This window comes from Typopeltis vanoorti, chromosome 20 (assembly GCF_054136105.1).
Source record: "Typopeltis vanoorti isolate ZY-2024b chromosome 20, IOZ_Tvanoo_1.0, whole genome shotgun sequence".
NCBI lineage: Eukaryota > Metazoa > Arthropoda > Arachnida > Uropygi > Thelyphonidae > Typopeltis > Typopeltis vanoorti.
The window spans coordinates 90,324,890-90,349,894 of NC_143568.1; the positions used below are offsets into that span (position 1 = coordinate 90,324,890).

The 25,005-nt window shown below is 35.8% G+C and overlaps 1 protein-coding gene across 4 annotated transcripts in view; it reads right to left on the reverse strand.

The window, feature by feature from the left end:
• The window catches only part of Iml1 (GATOR complex protein Iml1), a 414,032-nt gene that overhangs the window by 45,260 nt on the left and 343,767 nt on the right, over positions 1 to 25,005 (reverse strand). For all 4 annotated transcript variants that reach the window (XM_090410642.1, XM_090410643.1, XM_090410644.1 and 1 more), the window contains exon 33: positions 1,208 to 1,379. In XM_090410642.1, coding sequence (XP_090266768.1) covers positions 1,208 to 1,379 — 172 coding nt within the window. The remainder of the gene's footprint in view (positions 1 to 1,207; positions 1,380 to 25,005) is intronic.

The following is a 25,005-nucleotide window of genomic DNA, read 5'->3' on the forward strand; positions in this document are numbered from 1 at the left end:
GCACAACTTATGCATGAACTTATTCACAATCATAACTCTTTGTCTTAGCTTACCTCTACCATATCGTGTTAGTAGACTCACAACTTTTACTTTCTCACTTTTTATTCACTTGTATCAGCAACCCTTTCATATCTTCTTACAATACCACACTAGTCACCTATACATCATACCAGCCAAAATAATATTCCCCCCCCCATTTACATCCTTAGAGCATTGTTAACATCCTTAATCATAGCTTCAGGGAAACACGATTTCATTACACTCTCCTCAAGCACTCCTCTTATCATGGAATCAGCATGCAAAATTTGATCCTTATTCTCCCTCTTTAACACACTTCTCCCCCCCCCCCCCAACATTTCCCTCTTCTTTTGTTTCTGTCATATCACCTGGAAGCATTTGTCCAACAATTCAATCTCATATCATTTTTTTTTTCTATGGAAAACTCAACATAACCATACTACCTCTTTCATTATCATTTGGTCATTCTCTTCATTTTCCATTGTTTCATTCTTGCTGTCACCAAACACATGCATGCTCACTCATTTCCAACACATCATCAACTGCATTTTCTTGCATTACTTCATTCAACTCACTGCTATCATTTTTTTTACTCTCCCTACACTTCTGGTACTTTCTCTTGAAACACTTCCAACACATGCTGCACAACATGATGCATGTGGAAATTATTTCCCATTGTTCTGTGCATCAGTGCCATGATATACATTACAATATACTTATAACAAAAATAAAAGCTTCCAAACTACACAAGCAAGCACTCATAAAAGCAGTAATCCAGAAAATAAGAATTAATTATGGCTATATATTTTCAAAAACAACTTATCTTTCAGCTGCAAAAATCTCATAGTACCTTACACCTCTTATTGTGCAGTCATTTTAATCTACTTTATTTCTGAATCAAATATAATTATCAAATCCTTCAGTTAAGGCCATTTACTGCATTTAAAGGAGGAGAAAAAGGAGACTATTTTGGCCTTTTGGACTGCTAGTGTTTCAGCCTTCCAAGTCATTGAATATGTTTATGATACCTTTTTCAGGCTAATTAAATTGACTGACATTTAAAAACAATTGAGAAAGATTAAAATTTCCAAACTAAAATAACTTTGCAGCAATTTTTCAACTACAGCTAAAACACAAAGTTATGGCTTTAGATTTCTGTAAAATTATCATAATGAATATGATTACTTACCATCTATTCCCTGTATAATCATTTCAGATAAGCATTCAAGATGAAGGGAAATAAAAATTGGTCCTCTAAGAGGATCAGATTTTGAGGAAAAAGGGAGAGCAAATGGATCATTAGGTATTGGAACTAGTTGTAAATTATATTGTGTGATTGCTTTCCTTGCCCAACCTTGAACCTAAAAAAAAAAAAAAAAGGATATTTTACTAAGTGATTATGCATCACCTTGCAAATGTGAAAGATGAATGAAAATTTGTGGAAAACTGTTTGTGAAATGTGCAGAATAACTACGATGTGCCCATTTGTCCAGAGTGCTACATGTAGCCCATGTCCTCGATGTGCACAATGTACATTCTTTTTCACACATAGGACAGCAGAGCTTGTGTGAAAAAGTCTTCTGGTAAGTCAACAAATAGCCTGCAAACATGTTTACTAAGCTGAAATAATGTTCCTGGATAAAAAGTGAGGTCATACATTGTCACAATGTGAAGAACTGGGCAATATCTGCAGGAAGCATATGGCAAATGACTAGTACCATCCGTGTTTTTCCTATTTTAAGAAACTACTGGTTCTAGTTCATAATATCGATGATGTTATTCTCCATATGATTCTGGATGCTAAAACTGTCAATGTGAGACACTTTTTGATGAGGTATTATTGAACACTTCTGGAGTGCATCAATTGCACATAATGGTTCAACAAAAGGATCTGTTACAATACTGGTATTCCATCACATGTTGCATAACAATGTGAACCACGTAGTAATGAAAGCTCTTTATTACTTTATTACTGAAAGTCCTCTGCATGTTCTGAATATAACTCCATCTGAATCTGATTTGTTTCCAATGGTGAAGGAAACTTCTTGAAGCAAGCAATTTTGCAGTAGAAGGCAACATGAACTAATAGCATTTGCTGCCTCTCAGAGAGAATATGAAAGAAAATTTATATTGACATTATTTTCAAGATTTATTATTATCACAAACATTGCCACTACTTTTAATTCACATCTTATTCTTATAAATATCACCATTTGAAGTCAATAAGTTTTTATCAATCTTATTATTAAAATGAACTTTTTTAAATTACACAATCAATTATTTATTGTGGAACTATCTAAAGTATGCTTACCTGCTGTCATACAAACATGATGCTAGTACTGTAGCATAATCTACAGAATGCTAGCATTATAATCAATATAATGTAATGCACACAGACACACATATATATATATATATATATATATATATATATATATATATATGTGTGTCTGTGTGCATTACACAAATATAATATACACATTTTATTATATACAAATATAATTGTGCCACTTCATAAAGGAGGTGATAGAACTCAAGCATCAAACTATAGGCCTATCTGTGTGTGTGTCAGGTGTTGTATTTAAGTTGTTGGAGAAGCTTGTGAGAACTAGGATCCAGAATTGGGTTGACAACAATGGTATTATCTTTGATGGACATCATGGATTTCTAAAGGGAGGTCATGTTTTAGTAATCTACTTATTTATTACAATAAGGTGACTGCTTCCATGGACAGAGGAGGAAGGATACACAGTAATATACTTAGATTTCGCAAAGGCTTTTGATAGATTACCACATGATAAGTTGATAGTCAAACTAGAGTGGATGGGGTTGGATATTAGATTGGTGCACTGGATTGGAGACTGGCTATCTGATAGGTATCAACAAGTTGTGTGTGGGGGAGCGATATCCAGGAAAAGGAAAGTTACTAGTGGTGTGCCTCAGGGGTCTGATTTAGGGCCATTGTTGTTTAACTTGTATATTAATGATATTGGTGAAGATTTGGATGGAGATATTCAGTTGTTTGCAGATGATGCAAAGTTGGGACGAACCATGAAGAGTAGAGAGGATGTTGTGGCCTTACAAGAAGACTTGAATAAATTGAGTGAGTGGGCAGGGGAATGGGGATGCGAGTTCAATGTTGCAAAATGTAAGGTTTTAAAATTTGGAAAACAAAAATGGGATGCAGAATTTATGCTTGGTGAGGATATATTGTCAGAGGTGGAGGAAATAAGAGATTGCAGGGGGTGATAGTGGATAATTTAGGGGACACATAGCCAAAATTGTGAAGACAGCACAAAGGCTTCTGGGAATGATGCAGAGGACACTGATTTGTACAAGTAGGGAGATTCTTGTTCCGTTGTATAAGGTTTTGATTAGGCCACACATGGACTATTGTGCTCAGATTTGGTCACCTGGTTTTTGGAAGGACGAAGGGATGTTGGAAAGGGTCCAGAGGCAATCGACTAAGGTAGTTTCTAACCTCTGGAATGTCGAGTATGAGGAAAGATTGAGAAAATGCAACTTGCAGTCTGGTGGATAGGAGGAAGAGGGGAGATATGATAGAGACCTATAAGTTAGTAAGGGGTTGTTATAGGATCAATGCTGGAGATGTTCTACAGAGAATATTGGGAGATCAGGGGAGAACCAGAGTCATCCCTGGAAACTGTATAAAGAGGATGTGAGTAGGGGAGTGAGAAGCAGGTTTTTTTCATGCAGGGTTGTGAATGCCTTGCCTGAGTGTAATTTTTTTGAGTGTGTTTAAAGCACAGTATGATGAGCTGTGTGTATGATAAAAGGACCTCCTAGATGAGTCTTTGACTCCATTGGGTCTTGGGTAATAATAATAATAATAAATTAAAATAATTGACCAATGTCTTTTCAATCTTTTAAGGAGGCAGATAGAGCTCTTTTTTAGTCCTTTCTTGGGATAGAAAGCCAGTCATTACTGGCTTTCTATCTATCCAGTCATTACTCTCAGCTGTCACAAATAGCTGAGTTCATGGTCATCAATAATTTTAGAGTCATCAGAACAAGATATACTGCTGTCACTTAGTGATTTTAAATTCAAACACTCATACTATTGTCTGAAATAATGAAAGTTCTACAGTAATTTTTTTTTTGAGATATAGGATTAAAAAATTGAATTCCTGTCCTGGAGAGAAAAACAGAACCCTACTTACCTGTGTCAGAAATCAAGTAACTTGGAAACTTTTTGAAAAAAAAATCTAGAATCAAACTTAAATTGGTCTCTTTTCGGGCAGTTTAGTAACACTGTGCCACAAACATTACACAGGCAACTATGTATATAAAATGCTGATATTTTTATATAAAAAATTACCTTGCACTATTACGTGAACTGGGATGATATTACGAACTTCTGAAAATTCATGAGAAACCCACAGGAGCAATGACATTTTTAGTTTAACATTATGAACAATGTGAAGTCACTAAAGTTAGTACATTTACAGACATCAAAAAACTATACTCCAAAAGTTTTCATTTGTTGAATAGAGATGTGTTTATTTTTGACAACCTACATCATAGCTTTCATGATACAAGTGTATCAGAAATATATGCCATTATTGCAGAAGTTGCTTGAGAGGTAAAAGAGAGAGGATATAATAGAACCATTTAAGTTACTCAAAGAGTTTTATAGGATTGATGCAGGGGAAGTGTTTTAGCACTTGGCTATGGGGAGGGGTGGTCAGAACAAGAGGTCATCCTAGAAGGTGAGTAAAAGGAGTGTGAGGACTAGATGCTTTGCATCGAGAGTGGGTGAATGAATGGAATGGGTTGCCAGAGACAGTTGTAAGCACTTTATCTATTAATAGGTTCAAGAAAAGGTATGATAGAACTGCGTGAATAGTTTGGATCTCTGTAATGAGTCCTCAGGCTCCATGAAGGCACATGCAAAATAATAATAATAATGATAATAATGGTGACTAGGAAAGGAGATCATCATCTTAGATGGAAGGTAAATCCAACTAATGTTTGTCATAATTGGTTGAAACCCAAATGCAAAGAAAAAAAAATGAAATTTGTTAAATTTAAAAATAATATACTTTTATTTAACAAATTTTAGGAAATTAATAACTAGAAAATCAAAATAAAGTTTTAAATTTTTCATAAAATTTGTTAAATATAAAAATATTCCTATAGAATTTATTGCTTAGGTTTGTTTGGGCCTTATGTGTAGAAGGTTAAGAGAATTTATACGAGGTTGGGCTGAAAAGTTCTCAGCCTTGACCATAGATGGCAACACTATCGGGAAGATGTTTTTTTTTCTAAGTTGGTACATCTGTCATAAGCATCCATGTGAAATTGCAAGTCATTCTATCAAGTAGTTTGTTTTATACAGCGGTCTGAAGCAAAAGTGCTGTCTATATCCCTTGAAATGAATAAAATTGAGCATCTTGCAGTTATAAAATTCTTTGTAAAAGAAGGTTTAACACCAAAATAAATTCATTCAAAGTTCATAAAAGTTTATGGGCACTCTTCTCCTTCATTTTCAACAATTAAGAAATGAGCTGCTGAGTTTCAATGTGGCTGTACCAGCCTTGAAGATGATCCACATGAAGGATGTCCAAAAAGTGTAACACCACCAGAAATCATTGATCAAGTGCACGATATGGTATTGGATGACTGGCGAGTCAAATTGCATGAAATTGATGAGACTATAGACATTTCAAAAGAACGTGTAGGATATATTTTGCATGAAGAATTGCAAATGAAAAAGCTTTGCACAAGATGGGTGCCGCGCTTGCTCACAGCAGATCAAAAACGAACTTGCATGAAAATCTCATAACGGTACTTGGAGCATTTTAACAAGAATAAAACTGATTTTGTGCGTCGATTCATTACTATGGACGAGACTTGCATTCGTGATTACACACCAGAATCCAAACAGCAGTCAAAACAGTGGACAGAAGCCAGTTGTTCAGCACCAAAGAAGACAAAGCTGGTTCCATCAGCAGGAAAGGTCATGGCATCAGTGTTTTGAGATGCTAAAGGCATTTTGTTTATTAATTATCTTGAAAAATGGTAAAACAATAACCTGGGAATATTATTCAGATCTTTTAACCAGACTTCATGAAAAAATTTGTGAGGAAAGATCCAGTTTGCAGAAGAAAAAAAATCATCTTTCATCAGGACAATGCACCTGCCCACAAAGGTGTTTTTGACAATGGGGAAATTAACGTATCTGCACTATGAATTGTTGGAACATCCACCCTATTCCTCAGATTTGGCTCCCTCTGACTTCTATCTCTCCCAAAACTACAACTCTTCCTCGCTTGTCAGCATTTTTCTTTGAATCAAGAGGCGATTGCAGCTGTAGAGGGGATATTTTGCAGATCTTACTGAGAACCACTACAAGGACGGGATAATGGTGCTGGAGCATCGCTGGAATAAATGTATTAGTCTTAAGGGAGATTATGTTGAAAAATAAAAATAATTTTGAAATTATAAATTCGTTTTTTCATTGTTAGGTTGAGAACTTTTCAGATCATCCTAAATATATTGGCATTAGTACAGTGATGAAGGGGCTGAACAAAATTGTTTACAATAAACATATACAAAGAAATAATTGCAATATAAAAAAAAAAGTTAAAAGATGGCAAGAAAATACAAAAAAAGGATTAACAATGAAACTTAACATGCATGATTATTATTATTATTATTATATGGGAACCTCCAAGGAGTCCAAAGACTGATCGCAGGAGACTCATTCTATTCGCACGCACTAATCACACCTCTCTTTGAATCCATTAACAGACAAAGCATTCACAACTCGCAATGGCAATCCATTCCACTCATTCACAACTCTCCAAGCAAAAAATCTATTCCTCTCACCCTTACAAACCACACCGTTATTCAACTTCAAAGGATGACCCCCTTGTTCTGGTCCCTCTACCCAAGTTTTAAAACATCTTCCTGATCAATCCGACAAAACCGTTTAAGTAACTTAAATGTTTCAATCATATCCTCCCTTTTTTGACTACCAACCAACTTCTGCAATTCACACACTCTCAATCTATCCTCATAAGGAGCATTCCACAGACCACTCACCATCTTGGTTGATAGCCTCTGAATCCTCTCCACCACTTTCTCATCTCCAAAAAACCCAGGAGACCAGACCTGAGCATGATAATCCATATATGGATGTATATCAAGTTCTTATAAAGAGGAATAACAATCTCCTTCTCTCTACTTGTTAGGGTCTTCATAAACAGCCACGTAATCTTATGAGATTCCTTAGGAACTTTAGCAATATGCTTTCTAAACTTCGACTCTCTCGGGGTGCTTAAGGGTCAAAGCTGTATAAATGAGAGGAGACCTCCACATAGCCTTTAAAGGAATGGGGAGAACCGATCAGGGCTTCTGACCTAATGTCCAATCCTCACCTTCTCGTGGTGCACTCTGTTGGGTATCTACCTGGATACTGAACGAACGAGGATGGGCTGGCAATTTAGGATTAAGCCGACCAAATTGCATTCTTATTGGCTTAAACCAATATACAAAATGATCGTACAACATGACAAAATTTCATGCCGGCTGGGGCGTCGCCCGGTTAAACAAGGCCCCCGTTGTTTTCACCAGGGAACCAGGGCGAACAGCGAAAAGTCAGCTACTGGAACAAATCTGAAAACACACCCCAACTCAACATCACCAGAGTTTACTATCAACACAAGAAGCCTGAATGGCAAAGAAATGGAGCTAGCTGAAGAATTAGATAAGTACCAGATCGACATAATAGTGTTGACTGAAACTAAAAAGACAAAAACTGGTGAGATCTTTCTGAGCAATAAATACAAAATGTTATATTCAGGAAATGACAATCAAGGAAAAGAAGGAGTAGCCATAGTATTCAACACAAAATACGAGGCTAATCTTCTTGAATGGCAGGCAGTCTCAAGTAGAGTGATGTGGGCTAATATCAGAATGTGGAATTGGACAATGAGACTTATTTGTGCCTATGGTCCCACAGAAGGTTCTACTAAGGTAGAAGTGAAGGACTTTTTTGATGCTTTAGAAAAAGAAACTTACACAATGAAAAAGGAAAAGTTGGTCCTTGTTGGGGATCTAAATAGCAGAGTAGGAAACGACTGTCAGACATACAAAAATATTTTGGGAAAATTTGGAGAAAAGAGCAAAGCTAACAATAATGGCAAATACCTGTTGGATTTCTGCTCAGGACATGGGCCGGTTATTACTAATACCATGTTCCAACATAAAAATGTGCACAAATTCACATGGAGAGAAGACACAAGGAATAAGAAAAGTCTCATTGACTATGTTATTGTTGATAGTGATGTTTCCTCCCTGGTGCAGGACACCAGAGTGTACAGAGGCTTTGAAATTGGAAGTGATCACTATTCAGACTTGAGCAGGATAAAATTGAATTTCGTATTGAAAAGAATAACATGTAAGAAAGTTTTAAAGCGAATAAAAGTTGAGCAGCTCTCAGATGTGAACTGTAGACTAAAATACACAAAGATTATTGAAGAAAAAATGAAAGAGTTTGAGAACAGGAACCAAACTTTGGAGATTCAGTGGCAAGCCTTGAAGAAAACCCTGATTAATTAGGCCAGAGAGGCATGTGGTGAGGTTGTCTGCAAGGATAGAAAAATCAGAACTCCATGGTTGACACAGGAAGTTAAAGAGACAGTGAAGGAAAAGAAGAAAGCATATCAAAAGTTCCTGGCAAATAAGTCAGCTTTTGCTCATAGAGAATACAGAGACAAATGTAAGAAAGCAAAACACTATAAAAAACTAGCTAAACAAAAGTCATGGGAGGACTTTGGCAAGAACATAGCAAATAAATATTAAAAAGGTGGTAAGATATTCTGGAGGTTGTTGAAGAAGCTTAGAAATGGAGGAAAGAGTGCTGTAAAAGGAGTTAGAGATGATAAAGGTAACATGAAAACGGGAGAAAAAGATATCCTTGAAGTATGGAGTAATTACTTCAAAAAATTGCTAAATGAAACAAGCAGTGATAGCACAGTGGTAAAAAACAATCAACAGGCATATAGTCAGGAATACATATCCATACTTGAAGTATGGATATGTATTTACAACAAATAGTTGAGAAATCATGGGAATATAAGAAAGATCTGTAATTAAGTTTTGTAGATCGGGAAAAAGCATATGACAAAGTGCCAAGTGAGAAGCTATTCAAAATGCTACAGTTATATGGTGTCAATGGGGCATTATATCAAGCAATACTTAGTCTTTATTTGAGTTGTAAGTCAGCAGTTAGAATTGAAGGAAGTACAGGAAGATTGTTTAATGTTAAATCTGGTGTGAATCAAGGATGTACATTATCCCCTCTGTTATTCATTATCTATATGGATCACATTATGAAGGAAGGAAGTATTAAACATGATATCAGAATTGGAGATGTTAATGTCGGCTCTTTGCTTTATGCGGACAATGTTATACTTCTAAATAAATCTGCTACAAGTTTGCAAGATTCCCTGACTAAATTGAATAACTGTTGTAATAGATATGGTATGAAGGTGAGCATTAAAAAGACAAAAATTACAATGAAAATAGGTAGAAAATGTCAACTGTATTGTGAACGGGGAACCTGTGGAACAAGTAAAACATTTCAGCTACTTAGGCACACTTTTTAGTGAAGATAGTAAATTAAATATGGAAATAGACAACAGAATCAACAAAGCTGGAATGGTAGGAAGTCAACTGAATAAAATCATATGGAATAAGAGAGAAATTAGTCGGAACACCAAATTAGCTGTATACAAGACAGTGTTCAAACCAGTTTTAACTTATGGATCTGAGAGATGGGTCAGAAGTAAAACAGTTGACCAAAGACTAGAGACTGCAGATATGAGATTCCTGAGAAAGATTAGAGGCGTGATCAGGTGTCATCAATGGCAATATCATATTAAAAATGAGGATATTAGGAAAGAACTTGACATTGTCAGCATCCAGGAATACGTTACCAGAGCTAATCTCAGGTGGTATGGTGGAAAGATTAGCAAAACAAGTGTTCTCTGCCAGGTTGTCAGGAAAATGACCCAGAGGAAGACCAAGATATATTATTATTATTTGATACCTCCAGGGAGTCCAAAGACTCATTGAGGGAGAGTGTGCCAACAGCATCGAACGATTGGTCCCCTTCCAACTACTAACTGCACTCAAACTTACTTGACTGAGCCATTAGTAGCAGAGGCTCTACCAATCGACCAACCTTTGTCGGCTAAGGTGGATTGATATAGGTGGATTAAAATGGTACAAAGTGCCTTAGATGATAGAAATATAAGATCTGATAATGTTGGAGTCTTGACAAGTAACAGACTGATTTGGAGGAAAATTGTAGATAGGAAGTTAGTAATGATGTAAATTTTTCATGTAGTACTGTCATATCCTGTACACCCCTTGAGGGTACATGTCAAGAATTTGATGATGAACTTCAATTCTCTGTCATCTATTTCACTGAGTACAGTTTCCATCAATGTGGTACACAGCTTATAATCAATTTATGCATAATGCACATTTGTACACATTAAACTAAAACTCATTATCTTTTGCCGATACTGACAGCCTATTTACATTATATTGCAAGTTGCTGTCCACATCATCTTGATTAGCTATTACTCTTTACTTTTACCTAATTTTGCATCATTTATATACAAATCGAACAGCAGTGGTCATAACACAGAACCTCGCAGCACAATACTAGTCACCTGTTTTCACCATGATTCTGCCCCCTCCATGTACCACTTTTTGATATCTGTCCAGCACCACCCTCTTATCCACATAACCAGTGTAATATATACATCCCCATTTGTTCTAATTTGCATAACAGAGTTCCATGAGGTATTCTGTCAAGTCCTTTGTAAAATCTAGTAGAATTATCATGCAGCCATTTCCTGTGTCCAATTCAGATGTCACCTTATTATGAAAAGTTAGTAAATTATTAAGGCATGACCGAGCCTTCACAAAGCCATGTTACTCCTTCATACAGTATCAAATTCTTATCCATCCATTCTTGAATTCTCTTTATCACCAATTTTTCAGTACTTTTACTACCACTCCTAGTATACTGAGATACATCCTCTAGATGCCCCTTAACATCATCTACTAAAATCCTTCCATTGCAAGGCTTTATGCCATGGCACAGCTTCAAAAGGATACCCTAAGCTTGTCATAATCACCTGTTTCACATTTCCATTCACATTCACAGAATATACTTTGTGGTTTGCAATCCCCCAAATCAATTCATGGTCAATTTCCCCAATCGGAGGCAATGTGGAGACTTTAATTATGGATAGCTCTTCTGATCCTATGACCAGGTCAAAAATTCTCCCACCCCTAGTCCCCTCCATCGCATGTTGCTTCAAGTAGTTATCTCACAGCAAGTGTATAAATTCCATTTCCTTCCTGCTATGTGATTCCTCCCTTCTAATCTGTATCTCCATATTTGAAGTCTGCAATAATAATCACTTGACCTGTACTCATTGTACTAATTTGCTGTTGCATTTCTTCCAGACCATCCCCAAAACCGCCCTGGCCTTTAGCAGCGACCAACTGTATATTTTGTCTTATTGGCCTTGATCTTACATCAGACTACTTCAAATGAATAGCCACCCCCCCATCTCCTATTCTTTTTGGATGTAATTCATCTGCTATCATCAGCAGTACCCATCCTCTATCCTATCTGAGCTATCCTCTTTGAAACTACTAAACTCTTTACATTCTATCCTTGTAATTACATCACCTGCTGTTAGCCAAATTTCACTATAATGCATATAACTTTTGGTTGCATTAACCAATACCAAAAACTTCTCCCTCTTAATCCTAATACAGTAGTATCTCGCTAATCCGAACCTCTTTAGTCCAAACCCTCCAGTAATCCGAACTGCGGTTTGAAAGAAAAAAAAACGTTTTATTTATTACGTATTATTATTTTGTGTGCTATTATTTTTATTTAATAATTATTATTTTAACTATTATTATTTATTTTATTATTATTACAGTACAGTATATATATATATATATATATTTCATACTGTCGATTGTATGGTTACATTGTAGGCCTATTTTGATTTATTGTGTGTTCACGTTTGCTTTTTTATACTGTACAGTACGTACTGTATTGTCAGCATGAATGAATCACCGCTGTCGAGAGTCATGGAAAAAACTGTGGCCGTCTAGAATTTACGTCTAGAATATCACTCTAGTGATACACTTTTTGTGTATCACTAGAGTGATACACAAAAAGCGGATATTCAAAACGGGCATAATTTGGTTAAAAATATAAATCCAGATGTTGAAATTTCACAAACAGATTGTACAGAATGGATTACAGGCAGGACCGAAAGTGAAGTTGAAATCAAATCAGATGCTTAAATTATAAATATGACGCTACAGAATGAATTAGAAGACGATGATGACGATAAAGAACTCGAAGAAAAAAAAGTAAAACACGAAGAGGCAGTTGACAGTTTTAATGTGTGTATAAAATGGGCTAAGTAGAATGATACGCCATTCCACAAAATTTTATTGCTGATGCAGCTTCGAGAAGAAGCATTCAAAAAAAGTTTAGCTTCCAAGAAGAAAAAGAAAATCAATGACTTTTTTTTACAGAGAAATAAAAAACTTTTTTTGTTATTTTGCGAAACTTTTTTGTGTTGTGTACAAGAAAGTGATATTTTTTATGCAAATTAAGTTATGTACTGAACTATGCAATTTTATTACATCAGAATCTTCAACGATACAGGTAAATACAAACTAAATATTTTACTAAAATAAACTTGCGTACTGTATTATTTTTTTAAGTTTAATATTACAGTACAGTAGCATTTTTTCTATCAGTTAATTCATTTATTTACAGAATTAAATTGATATACCATTAGAATCTGATTATTTTCGTCTTAAATGCTAGTTATTGTTGCCTCTTGGGGGCAAATTCACTAATCCGAACATATCGCTAATCTGAACGAGCGTGGTTTTTATTAGTTCGGATTAGCGAGATACCTACTTCTGGTATTAGTATATAGAAACCGCGGTGTCCATTTAGGCCCCAACCACTTTTACTTCCTGGATTGACTACCTTGTTCAATATTTTTGCTTAAGAAACTAGATTCAACATGTTGGTCATGCTCATACTCACTCACTCATTCATACATTCACCTGCATCCACCCTAATTGCTTAAGTTTACCTGAATTTGCTCATTTAATAGATTGCTACATTATCATGTAGCAATCTATTAAAAGCCTTTGTAAAATATAAAAAAGTATAAAAAGTAGTATATAAGTATACTACTGTATATCCATCTCCCTTGTCCAATGTACGTGTCACCTTTATTGAAATAACAAACAAAAGATAATCACTGTTATCAACCCAATTCTGGATACTGGTTCTCACTAACCTCTCTAACACTGCAACCACATCTGACACATAGATTGGCCTATAACACAAAGCTTAAGTTATGATGTTATTTCCCTTGTGTAGCAGTACAGTCTTGCCTTTTTTCCATTCTTTCGGAACTTGATAAATGTAGAACTCATATTAAACAAGTGTGGCAAGGCAGATGTCAACTCATGGCACATTCCCTGAAAATATGTGGTGATATATCATAAAGTCTCACAGCCCTATTAGCATAAAGTTTACTCAAATTTTCCAGTTTCTTCAACCCCTTCCACTGTTCTCAAACCATGCAGGATATCACATTCGCAAGAATGAAATGTAGCAGATATCCTTTTACTATTTTCTTCAATCAATGCCATCCTTCTATAATTGTTCTTTTTTCTGCTGGCCACATATCGAAATAACGTCTTAGGTTTTTTTTTCCTTCTTCATTAGCTAACTGCTGCTCATATCACAACACATATCTTTGCTGCCATTACCAACTGAATCACCCTTCTTGCTTGTTCGTTTTACTCTTCATAAAACTCATTATAAAAAAAACAGATAGATAGTTCTTGAATAGAAAAGCAGCATTGACCTCCTTTTCCCCCAACTCTTCATTCCATGCAACAGTTGCATGCAGTCTCCTGAGCTTTTCATAATCAGCATCTTTGTAGTCCCACATATATATTTTCCCTCACTGAAGTTCTCACATGGCCGGCAGCCATCCAGGTGGCACACACTCACCAACCAGTGGGAGATTTGACTTCTCATTTTATAGTGACATCCTCTGATGAGATGATAAAATCTATGATTCTGGATGCTCATGTGAGCTAATTCCAGATGCCTATCTCATCATTGCAATCTACACTGCCATAATTAAAATCACCCATAACAATCACTCTTTTGCTTGGTTATACATTTCATGTTCACTGCCTTCTTCATTACCTGGTCTATGGCAACATCTGACTAAGTATTTCATTCCATTTCCCTCTATTTCACACCATAATGATTCAAAACTATTGCTACTATTTCTCACTTGCATCTCTAACTTGCAAGGGCACAACTGCTTTTCTATCATCAATATCCAATCTTTCTTGTCTACTCACTCACTTCCTCTTTGGGCATTGACTGCTCTCATGTTGTGTTTCTCCTATCCACATTGACTTTCACCTCCCTATTTCCCTTCCTTTCTTGCATATTTGTTCTCTCATTAGGTAAATTCCTGCTATCCACTTCTCCATTCACAAGCATCAGTTCATTACCTCCTTTCCTTCCTTATTCTTCTATATCAATCCTTACTAGTTAAGATCCATTCTCTGCACCAGTGGCGAATTCTCCATGCTTGCTTTGCATTGTGTATCGAAGGCCAACACTAGTCAAGCTACCTTGGCTTGCTTGGTTGCGGGAGCATCCAGGTCCTCGCTTCAGCACTGTGATTTCATGCGTGCACATAGCCATTTCCGCTCCCTCTAAGTCATCTCACCCTGTTGCTTAAACATGGGCCATACGCAGTCAAAGTAACTCTAGCCAGTGAGCTTCAGCCAGCCTTTACAAGTGTGCATGTTGCTTGGGAAAATTAATTTACAACCAACTTTTTATGACGATGTTATTGACCAGTTCATAAAGAAGAACTGTAGGGTAGAATTTGTATTCAAGTAGCTAAATTGAAAAAGATAGAATATCATTTGTAAAATAAATGTTGTATTTCTATGATTAAATGTACATAAATTGCAAAATACAGGTAACCCTCGTATAATGCGGCACTTATACAACTAGGTTTCGATATAACATGGTCTAAAATTGTAGTAACCCTTGTTGAACGTGGTACTTATACATCACGGTTCCGATAAAAACACAGTCTACAAATTGTAGTAACCCTTTATCTTTTCATATGTTTTTCACAGCGCAACTTAAAAATAAAATTTATATTAGGGGAAATACCCTTTAGCATGCATGTACCTCAATTGTTTACCGTATAAAACGTATTGTTGAAAATTGTCCTTATTTCTGCCAGGAAAGTGCATTAAAAATCATAAGTGTGTTCATCTCAAGCTAAACACTTTATTTTCTGGTAAGTTACATATAATATGTAATGCTTGCTTTTTTGTGTAAAAAATTATTTTACACAAAAATGTGGTTATAGTAATGACCACAAACTGCAATGAAAGGGAAAAACTAACATTGAAAACAAAATTAATTTCTCTCGAAGAAAAATATTCAAAATCTTGGATCAGTTGAAAAATGAAGAAAAACCAGGAGTATTTGCAGGGACTTTGAATTTAAATGAATCAACAATTCGAACAATCAAACAAAATGAACATAAAATCTAAGAAAGTGTTTACTGCTGGGTCAATGATAAGTGTAAAGTACGTTGCTCGTGTACGCGATATTCTAATGGAAAAATGGAGAAATCTCTAATGATTTTGATAGAAGATTGCACCTCAAAAGAAAATTCCTATGGATGGAAATCTTATTAAACAAAAAACTCTCAAAGTTTATAAACATTTATAGTGTAGACCAGGTGTTCAATGCGGATGAATCCGGGTTATATTGGAAATAAGTGAAAAAACGCACCTATATTTCGAAAAATGAAAGATCAGCTCCTAGATTCAAAGTTTCCAAAGATACAATTACTCTACTGTTTTGTAGTAATGCATCAGGTGATTACATAAAGAAACCAGTGTTTATTAACCAATCCTCAAATCCTCGTGCTATAAAAGATTAAAATATGCACTATTTTATTTTGCCTAAAACATTTATGCATTATGTGCAATGAAGTTTACGAACAATTTGTAATTTTTATACTTTTATACTATGTATTTGTTTCCTAGTTTATATGTTTCCTTAACTTACATGAATTAATTGAATTAAATAAAAATATATTTTTTGTTGGATATGTCATTGTTGTTCATATAATTAAAAAAAAAAAAAAAAAACGATTTCGGAACATAACCCTACTTTTTCTATGTGATCTGAGACTCGCATAACGCGAATTATATAACGCGGCATTTCTGCAGAACCTAACATCAGCGTTACACGACAGTTACCTGTACATAGATTTAAATGGTCAGTAATTCATTATTCCGCTAATCAGACTTCGATCACACCTCTCATTTCCTGAATGATAACAAGAGCAAGCGTGAATTTCAAGACAAGCATTCGCCCCTGCTCTGCACTCATTAATATTCTTTCCAGCAGCTGTCTCATACCATAATCATTCAAATGCAGTCTATTCTTCCCTCAAGCTCATCCCATACATGCACAAACTGCATTCCTTTCTCTTCAAACATTTCTGCTAACATATCATTGATAATCAGGGGCGAATCCTGGTCTTGAAATTCACGCTTGCTCTTGTTATCATTCAGGTCTCATTGAAGTCTGATTAGCAGAATAATGAATTACTAACCATTTAAAACTATGAACAGGTAACCCTTGTATAACGCGGATGTTAGGTTCCGCAGAAATGCTGACTTATATAAATCACGTTATGCGAGTCTCAGATCACATAGAAAAAGTAGGGTTATGTTCCGAAATAGTTGATTTTCTTTTTTTTTAGATTATATAAACAACAATGACATATCCAACAAAATATATATTTTTATTTAATTCAGGTAATTCATGTAAGTTAAGAAAACATATAAACTATGAAACAAACACATAGTATAAAAGTATAAAAATTACAAATTATACTTAAACTTCATTGGACATAATGCATAAACGTTTTAAGCAAAATAAAATAGTGCATAGTTTAATCTTTCATAGCACGAGGATTTGAGGATTGGTTAATAAACACTGGTTTTGTCATGTAATCACCTGATGCATTACTACAAAACAACAGAGTAATTCTATCTTTGGAAACTTTGAATCCAGGAGCCGATCTTTCATTTTTCGAAATATAGATGCGTTTTTGCACTTTTTTCCAATATAACCCGGATTCATCCCCATTGAACACCTGGTCTGCACTATAAATGTTTATAAACTTTGAGAATTTTTTGTTTAATAAGATTTCCATTCACAGGAATTTTCTTTTGAGGTGCAATCTTCTATCAAAATCATTAGAGATTTCTCCATTTTTTCCATTAGAATATCGCATACACGATCAACGCACTTTGCACTTATTGTTGACCCAGCAATAAGCACTTTCTCGGATTTTATGTTCATTTTGTTTGATTGTTCGAATCATTGATTAATTTAAATTCAAAGTCCAAAAACTCCTGGTTTTTCTCCATTTTTCAACCGATCCAAGATTTTGAGTATTTTTCTTCGAGAGAAATTAATTTTGTTTTCAAATTCGTTTTTCCCTTTCATTGCAGTTTGTGGTCATTACTATAAAAATAATTTTTTACACAAAAAAGCAAGCATTACATATTATATGTAACTTACCAGAAAATAAAGTGTTTAGCTTGAGATGAACACACTTATGATTTTTAATGCACTTTCCTGGCAGAAACAAGGACAATTTTCAACAATAAAAGTTTTATACGGTAAACAATTGAGGTACATGCATGCTAAAGGGTATTTCCCCTAATATAAATTTGCAACTTATAATTACATGCGGGATACAGGCAGACACAAATTTAACGAAGATAAAATTTGATTTTTAAGTCGCGTGGTGAAAAACATATAAAAAGATAAAGGGTTACAACAATTTGTAGACCGTGTTTTTATTGAAACTATGTTGTATAAGTACCACGTTCAACAAGGGTTACTAAAATTTTAGACCGTGTTATATTGAAACCGCATTGTATAAGTACCACATTATACGAGGGCTACCTGTATTTAGAAATTTATGTTCGTTTAATCATACAAATACAACATTTATTTTACAAATGATATTCTATCTTTTTCAATTTAGCTACTTGAATACAAATTCTACTCTACAGTTCTTCTTTATGAACTGGTCAATAAAATCGTCATAAAAAGTTGGTTGTAAATTAATTTTCCCAAGCAACATGCACACTTGTAAAGGCTAGCTGAAGCTCACTGGCTAGAGCTACTTTCACTGCATATGGCCCGTGTTTAAGCAACAGGGCGAGATGACATGGAGGGAGCAGAAATGGCTATGCACACGCATGAAATCACAGTGCTGAAGTGAGGACCTGGATGCTCCCACAACCGAGCAAGCCAAGGTAGCTTGACTAACATCGGCCTTCGTTACACAATGCAAAGCTCAATTATTGCCGTGCAAGCTTAAAATGTCTTCTGTCTACAAAAATAAAAGCCTAAATGGAATGCTTATAAATGCATGCATTTATTAACAAATAAATATGACTTCTTTCTCAATTAATGTGCTTGCGCAGCAAGGATGGAGAATTCGCCACTGTTCATAATCCTTGCACTCTGCCTCATTTCATCACTGTCATACCTGAACAACACACTGACTACCTTCCCTATTACACTATTATCTTTTAATTTCACAACAATCTCCTGATATCCAGTCTGATATTCTCCTTGTTTTCAATCAGTCATTTGTTCTTACTATCTATCAACTCTTTTGCTTGCTTGCTCATTACCCCTCATATCCAATACCTCAATCCCTCTACTCATTCCACCTTCCAGAAAACAAAACTTGTGCAGCTTCTCTGTCAACATACATTAGAGTTATGATGTCATGTTTCTTACTCTAATTCAAACAAGCTTTGTGGTCTATTAGCATATTCCACTTCCTGCATACCCATACCCTCTCCTTTCAACTTCTCCACATAGACATTAGCAACATATATCTATGCATACATATTACACACCCAGCATGTGCCATTCTCAAAAAATTTATGCCATTCAGTGTGTGTTTTGTACTAACCTTTGCAATGATCTCCCTATCACTGCCATTTTTTTCCAGAGTACTAAACCAGAAACAAAGAATTTAAAATAGCACTGTCTAAAATACTTAATCAAATACTGCATTCTAATCACAAACATCACACAGCAATACTCAATTTAAAAATTACACGATATCATCAATATAATAGTAACTTATCTGGCTGCAGCCCAAATGACGACCATGGTTTTACACTCACTACCTAGTGACGAGCCAGATAGTCTGGAAGTAAGTACTTTGATAGAGTGCTAACTGAAACAATTAGTGACATTCTGGTGCAAAATATTCAAGAAGAATGCAATCAATAGTACCTATCAATACTGAAGTAGAAAAAGCAATCAAAACAAAAACCTAAAAAGTAGAAAAGCTACTGGATAACATTAAATCGGAAATACTCAAATATGGAGATAGCAAAGTTTTACTGCACTACACTATTTTATTTAGAAAGTCTGATCAGATGATTAGATTTGAGCTCTCATAGTAATTATATATAATGGGAAATAAAACTGAATTTGAGAATCACAGAGGAATTTGTCTGTTAAGTGTTCTAGGGAAGATTTATGCCAGCATACTTAAAAAGAAACTAACAAGAGTTTCAGACCAATTTGTCAGGATCAGATGTTCATTTTACAGCAGATATCATGGAAATATAACATGGGAATCTGTATAAAAGTTTTATAGATCTGGAAAAGGCATATGACAAGCTGCTAAAGAAAAGCTATTCAAACTGCTATGGCTACTGTATATGGTATAATCGGGATACATACTCTACCTAGTTTAGTCATAAATACTGTTAACTTGAACAGTGCATAAATCTTTACTCTATCAATAAATCGTTTACAGCTTTCAGCATATACAAACCACATGTATAACGTGCATATAGCAGCACTCAATGTTCGAAGTGTTTCCCCTTTTTCCTTCACACATACCTGAAGTCTGTGAGGCCACATATCCATGGCAGCACATATAACATCCAACAGAAACACTGCCGCTACTCACTCCAATCCACCTTCAGGCTAACGATGCTGGGGTGTCATTTTCTGCAGACTACTCTCTCAAGCTCTGACCATAATTTGAAGTCCAATAGATTCAAATTGGGACTTCCAGATGGCTAATCAGATGGGGGATATGTGGTCAGGCACATTTGCCTCTACCTACTGTTGTGTGGTCCTCACCGTGTGTGCAGGGGCTGAGTCCTGCTGGAAGGTCCACTGCCTACTGTGAAACAAAGTGTCATTCAGGAGAGAAGTTAATTTCAGCTCTTTATGCAAATGATGTTATATTCCGAAATAAATCTAGTAGGAGTATTTGATGTTCTTTAACTAAACTGAATAACTGCTGTAACAAATTTGGCATGAAAATCAACAATAAAAAAGGCAAAAACTGAAAATAAGGAGGAACATGGAAATCATCACATATATTTTAAATTGAGAACTTACAGAACATAAAATATTTCAGCTAAATATTTAGGACCAAATTTTAGTGATATGGCAAATGAAATTTAAAAATGGACAATGAAATAAACAGTTTGTATGGTGGGACAAATGAAAAACTTTACATGCACTTAGAGAGAAATTAGCAATACACTCTTTAGTTTTTGTAGATATTAAGATATATACAAAGGAACTTGACATTGTTAGCATTCCTACATGGACTTTTAAGAGAATAAAAATACTTCTGGGGATAACCAAGCAGACACTGCATAATCACAGTATCTAGGGATACACCTAGGGTGGCCAGATGTACCCCGTTTCGGGGTATAATACCCCATTTACTGAATTAAATTTATAAAATACCCCTTTTGTAAAATCCTAAATGGGTACTAAAAATACCCCTTTTCGGCGTTTTGGTCATAATATCCATTTTTCAGTTTTCTGTACTAAACAAATAAATATTGACTATTGCCTTTACTGTGGATGCCACCAAGTAAGCAAAATGTAAATGCCACAAATCATATAATACCAAGTTTAGGTGATTATATAAGAAGAAAATTAGCCACAGGTAAATATTTTGTTGAAATGTATTCTCAAAGACTCGAAAAATAACTCTGTATCCTACTTATATACATCGTTATAGGATATTTATACACACACACACAGACAAAGAAATTGGCACACCTGGAAGAAAACATGGTACAATGGCAAAACTAAGCAATTAGCTAGAGTGCAGGATGGTATGCAAATGATCCAAGTTTGGTGCGATTGCACATGCCCACACACCCTGCGGTGCCGCTGCAAGCACGAACCAGCAGCCTTATAAAGCCAGCATGTAGTCAATAGCTGATTAAAGTGAAAAGCACCTGCCAACGCAAGCTAGAGTACAAAGTGACAATAATGCCGGGTAGACACCAGAGACGTCAATTTAAGCAACTTACAGACTTTGACAGAGGCATGATCATCAGCCTGAAAACCGGAGGGTGGTCGGCACGCACAAGAACCATTCTAACCATACCGTCTGACAGTGTTGGGAGTTGTGGAGACGTTCCGGCGCTACCACAGCAGAGCGCCACCGCTCGGATCAGGAGGACCAACGCTAGAGAGGATTGACGGATCGTGCGGCAAGCATGGAGGGATCCCACGGTGACCTGGTCCACTATACAGGCAGATGTAGGGCTCCTGTGTGTTGATGAACCATTTCCTGATGCCTCACAGACGCTAATCTAGGATCCCAGCGCCCCTTACGTGTGCTCCAAATCGCCGACTCCGTTTGCAGTGGTGCCAGGCGAGAGCGACATGGAACACCACAGACTGGCGACGTGTGGTCTTCAGCAATGAGTGCCGCTTCGTCTTGGGGACAGATGATCATCGTGTCTGGGTGTAGAGGACCCCTAGTCAAGGACATAATCCCGACCTCGCTATCGAGCGCCACACCTCCTGCACTGCAGGCATTATGGTCTGGGGAGCCATAGCCTATGATAACCGATCACCCCTTGTAATGGTACGTGGAGCATTGATGGGACAGTGGTATGTGGACGACATCCTATAGCCCCACGTTCTCCCATTCCTGGCCAGGATACCAGGAGTGCTATACCAGCAGGATAATGCCCATCTGCACGTGACTTGGGTTGACCAGGGCCCACATCGTGTACACACTTCCATGGCCTACTCGCTCCCCAGACTTGTCCCCTATCGAGCATGTTTGGGAGCAGCTGAAACGCCAGCTCCCACCGTGCCGCAATATCTGGGATTTGGAGCACAGCATCCAACACATGTGGGCCAGTCTGCTGCAGGACAAACATCGGGCATCTGTTTGTCACCATGCCGGACCGTATTGCAGCATGTAACGCCACATGAGGGGAGCAATGCGCTACTGATGATGACCGGATTGCGTACCACAGATCCCTTTATAATTGTCCTTCAGTTCTGTTTTTGCCATCATGTGCATCACTCACTTGTATCATTACACCAATAAAAATTTCAGTCGAATCCTATGCTTCCTTTTTGGTGCGCTAATTTCTTTGTCTGTGTGTGTATTATGCTTATTTTGTAATGCTCGGCACCTGTCACAGGCCCGACACGAGTACGGGCTCCCGTGGTCACTACTTGAGATCTTTTTTTATTTCATTGTATTAACAATGAAATAAAAAAAGGCAATAAATTCTATAAATACTAATTTAACCCTTTTCACAGAATGTCCTCTTCATCGTCATTAAATACGGAAGAAGAAAAAATACAGCGATTAAATCAAGAGAAAAAAAAGAAGATAAAACATCAGAATTATTTCAACGAGGAGTGGCAGAAAACTTATGCCTGGTGATTAAAGGAAGGACTGTTGGTAAAGCAAAATGTTTATGGTGCAATTGTGGATTTTCCATAATAAACGAGGTGTTTATGACCTTAAGAAGCATATGCTAAGTAATAAGCATAAAAAAGGGAAAGTATTAGCTAGTAATCCAACTTTAAATTCATTTTTTATTTCCTCAACGTCGTCATTAGTTTCAACTGAAGAACAAAAGACTGTTGCTGCAAAAGCTACGTTTGCCTATCACACAGTGAAACGTGCATAGCTATCAATCATCGGATTGCATGAATTCATTATTCAAAACATTATTTAGTGATTCAAAAATCGCTTCTCAATTGGCATGCATGCGAACAAAAACATCTAAAATAATAACAAATGTTTTAGCAAAAGACTGTATGTCTACAGTTGTCGAGAATTTAGGAGAAAATCAGCCATTTTCAATTGCAACAGATTCATCAAATAAAGGAAACATTAAAATGTTTCCTTTAATGTGTAGATATTTTTCTAAATCTAGTGGAAGAGTTCAAACAAAACGTTTGAGTTTCTTTAACAGCCAGTCAGAAACTTCAAAGGATATTTCACTTTGCTTACTTCAAAAGTTGAAGGAGCTGAATTTAAATAAGAATATTGTTCGTTTTTGCTGTGATAATGCTAATATAAATTTTGGTATTAATCAGAGTGTATTTACAGAATTAAAGAAATTTAATAAGAATTTAATGTCTTACACAATGCAACAAGAAAAGCTACAAGCTGTTTAGAAGTTGATATAGAATGTGTAATTTTAAAAACCTATAATGAATTTAGTTCACATAGTAAAAGGTTAGAAAATTTAAAAGAACATTATGAATTTTGCAACCTAGAATATTCAGATTTAATACGTCATGTTCGTCTTTGGACATGGAGAAGTCCAAATGGAGAAATAAAAAATGAAATAGATTATACTGTGTAATAATAAAGAAATAGTTCAAGATACTTCAGTACTAAATCAAGTAAAAACAGGAAGTGACCACAGACTGGTCAGAGCCAAAATTAAAATAAACCCCAAATTGGAAAGAATAAAATGGCTAAACAACAAAAAATCAAGAAGTTTTAACTTAAACCCTATCGAAAACAAGAAGAAGGATTATGAAGAAAAACTCAATCGAAAGCTAGACTTAATAAATATATTTGAAGAAGAAGACATAAATAAAATAAGCAAAAACCTAACGGAAGTAATAATCTCAACAGCCAACGAACTCAAAAAACAACAGACAACAAAAAGACCACAAACTTTCAGAGGAAACCCTACAACTACTAAAAAAGAGATGAAATATGAAACAAGACAAAAACTTAATTTCTAAAATAGAATATGCAGAACTATGCAAAACAATAAGGAAAAAGATGAGAAATGAAATAAGATCTTATAACACTAAAAAAATAAAAGAAACAATCGAAAACAATAAAAATATGAAAATACTAAGAAAATATTTATCAGTTGGCAGAAGTCAAATAACTGCAATAAAAAAACTTTCTGTCCAGGCGAACTTTCCAAGTCAGAGTGGGAAGTACGCTATCACGACCATATCTTCAAGAACAAGGTGTTTGCTATTAAAATCAACTCAATCACTGAACAGCTTCCTCCTACTGTCGACAATGCTCTATATGTTGATGACTTCACAATTTACTGTCACTCACGTAACATGAGGGTAATTGAAAGACAACTTCAGCAAGCAATTGATCACGTCTCTCTGTGGGCTCTTAATAATGGATTTAGGTTTTCAACAGAAAAAAGTGTCGGTGTACACTTCTGTCGAAAACGCACTCATCATCCAGATCCTGAACTAAGAATGGGGCCTACTGTTATTCCAGTAACTACAGAAACCAAGTTCTTGGGACTCATTTTTGACAGAAAACTCACATTTCTAGCACACATTTGTCAACTAAGAGAAAAGTGCAAAAGAACTTTGAACCTCCTTTGCACTCTATCCTCTACTGGGTGGGGTGCTGATCGAGCTTCGTTGCTCTATCTTTATCGTGTACTTATATGTTCAAAGCTGGATTATGGGTCCCA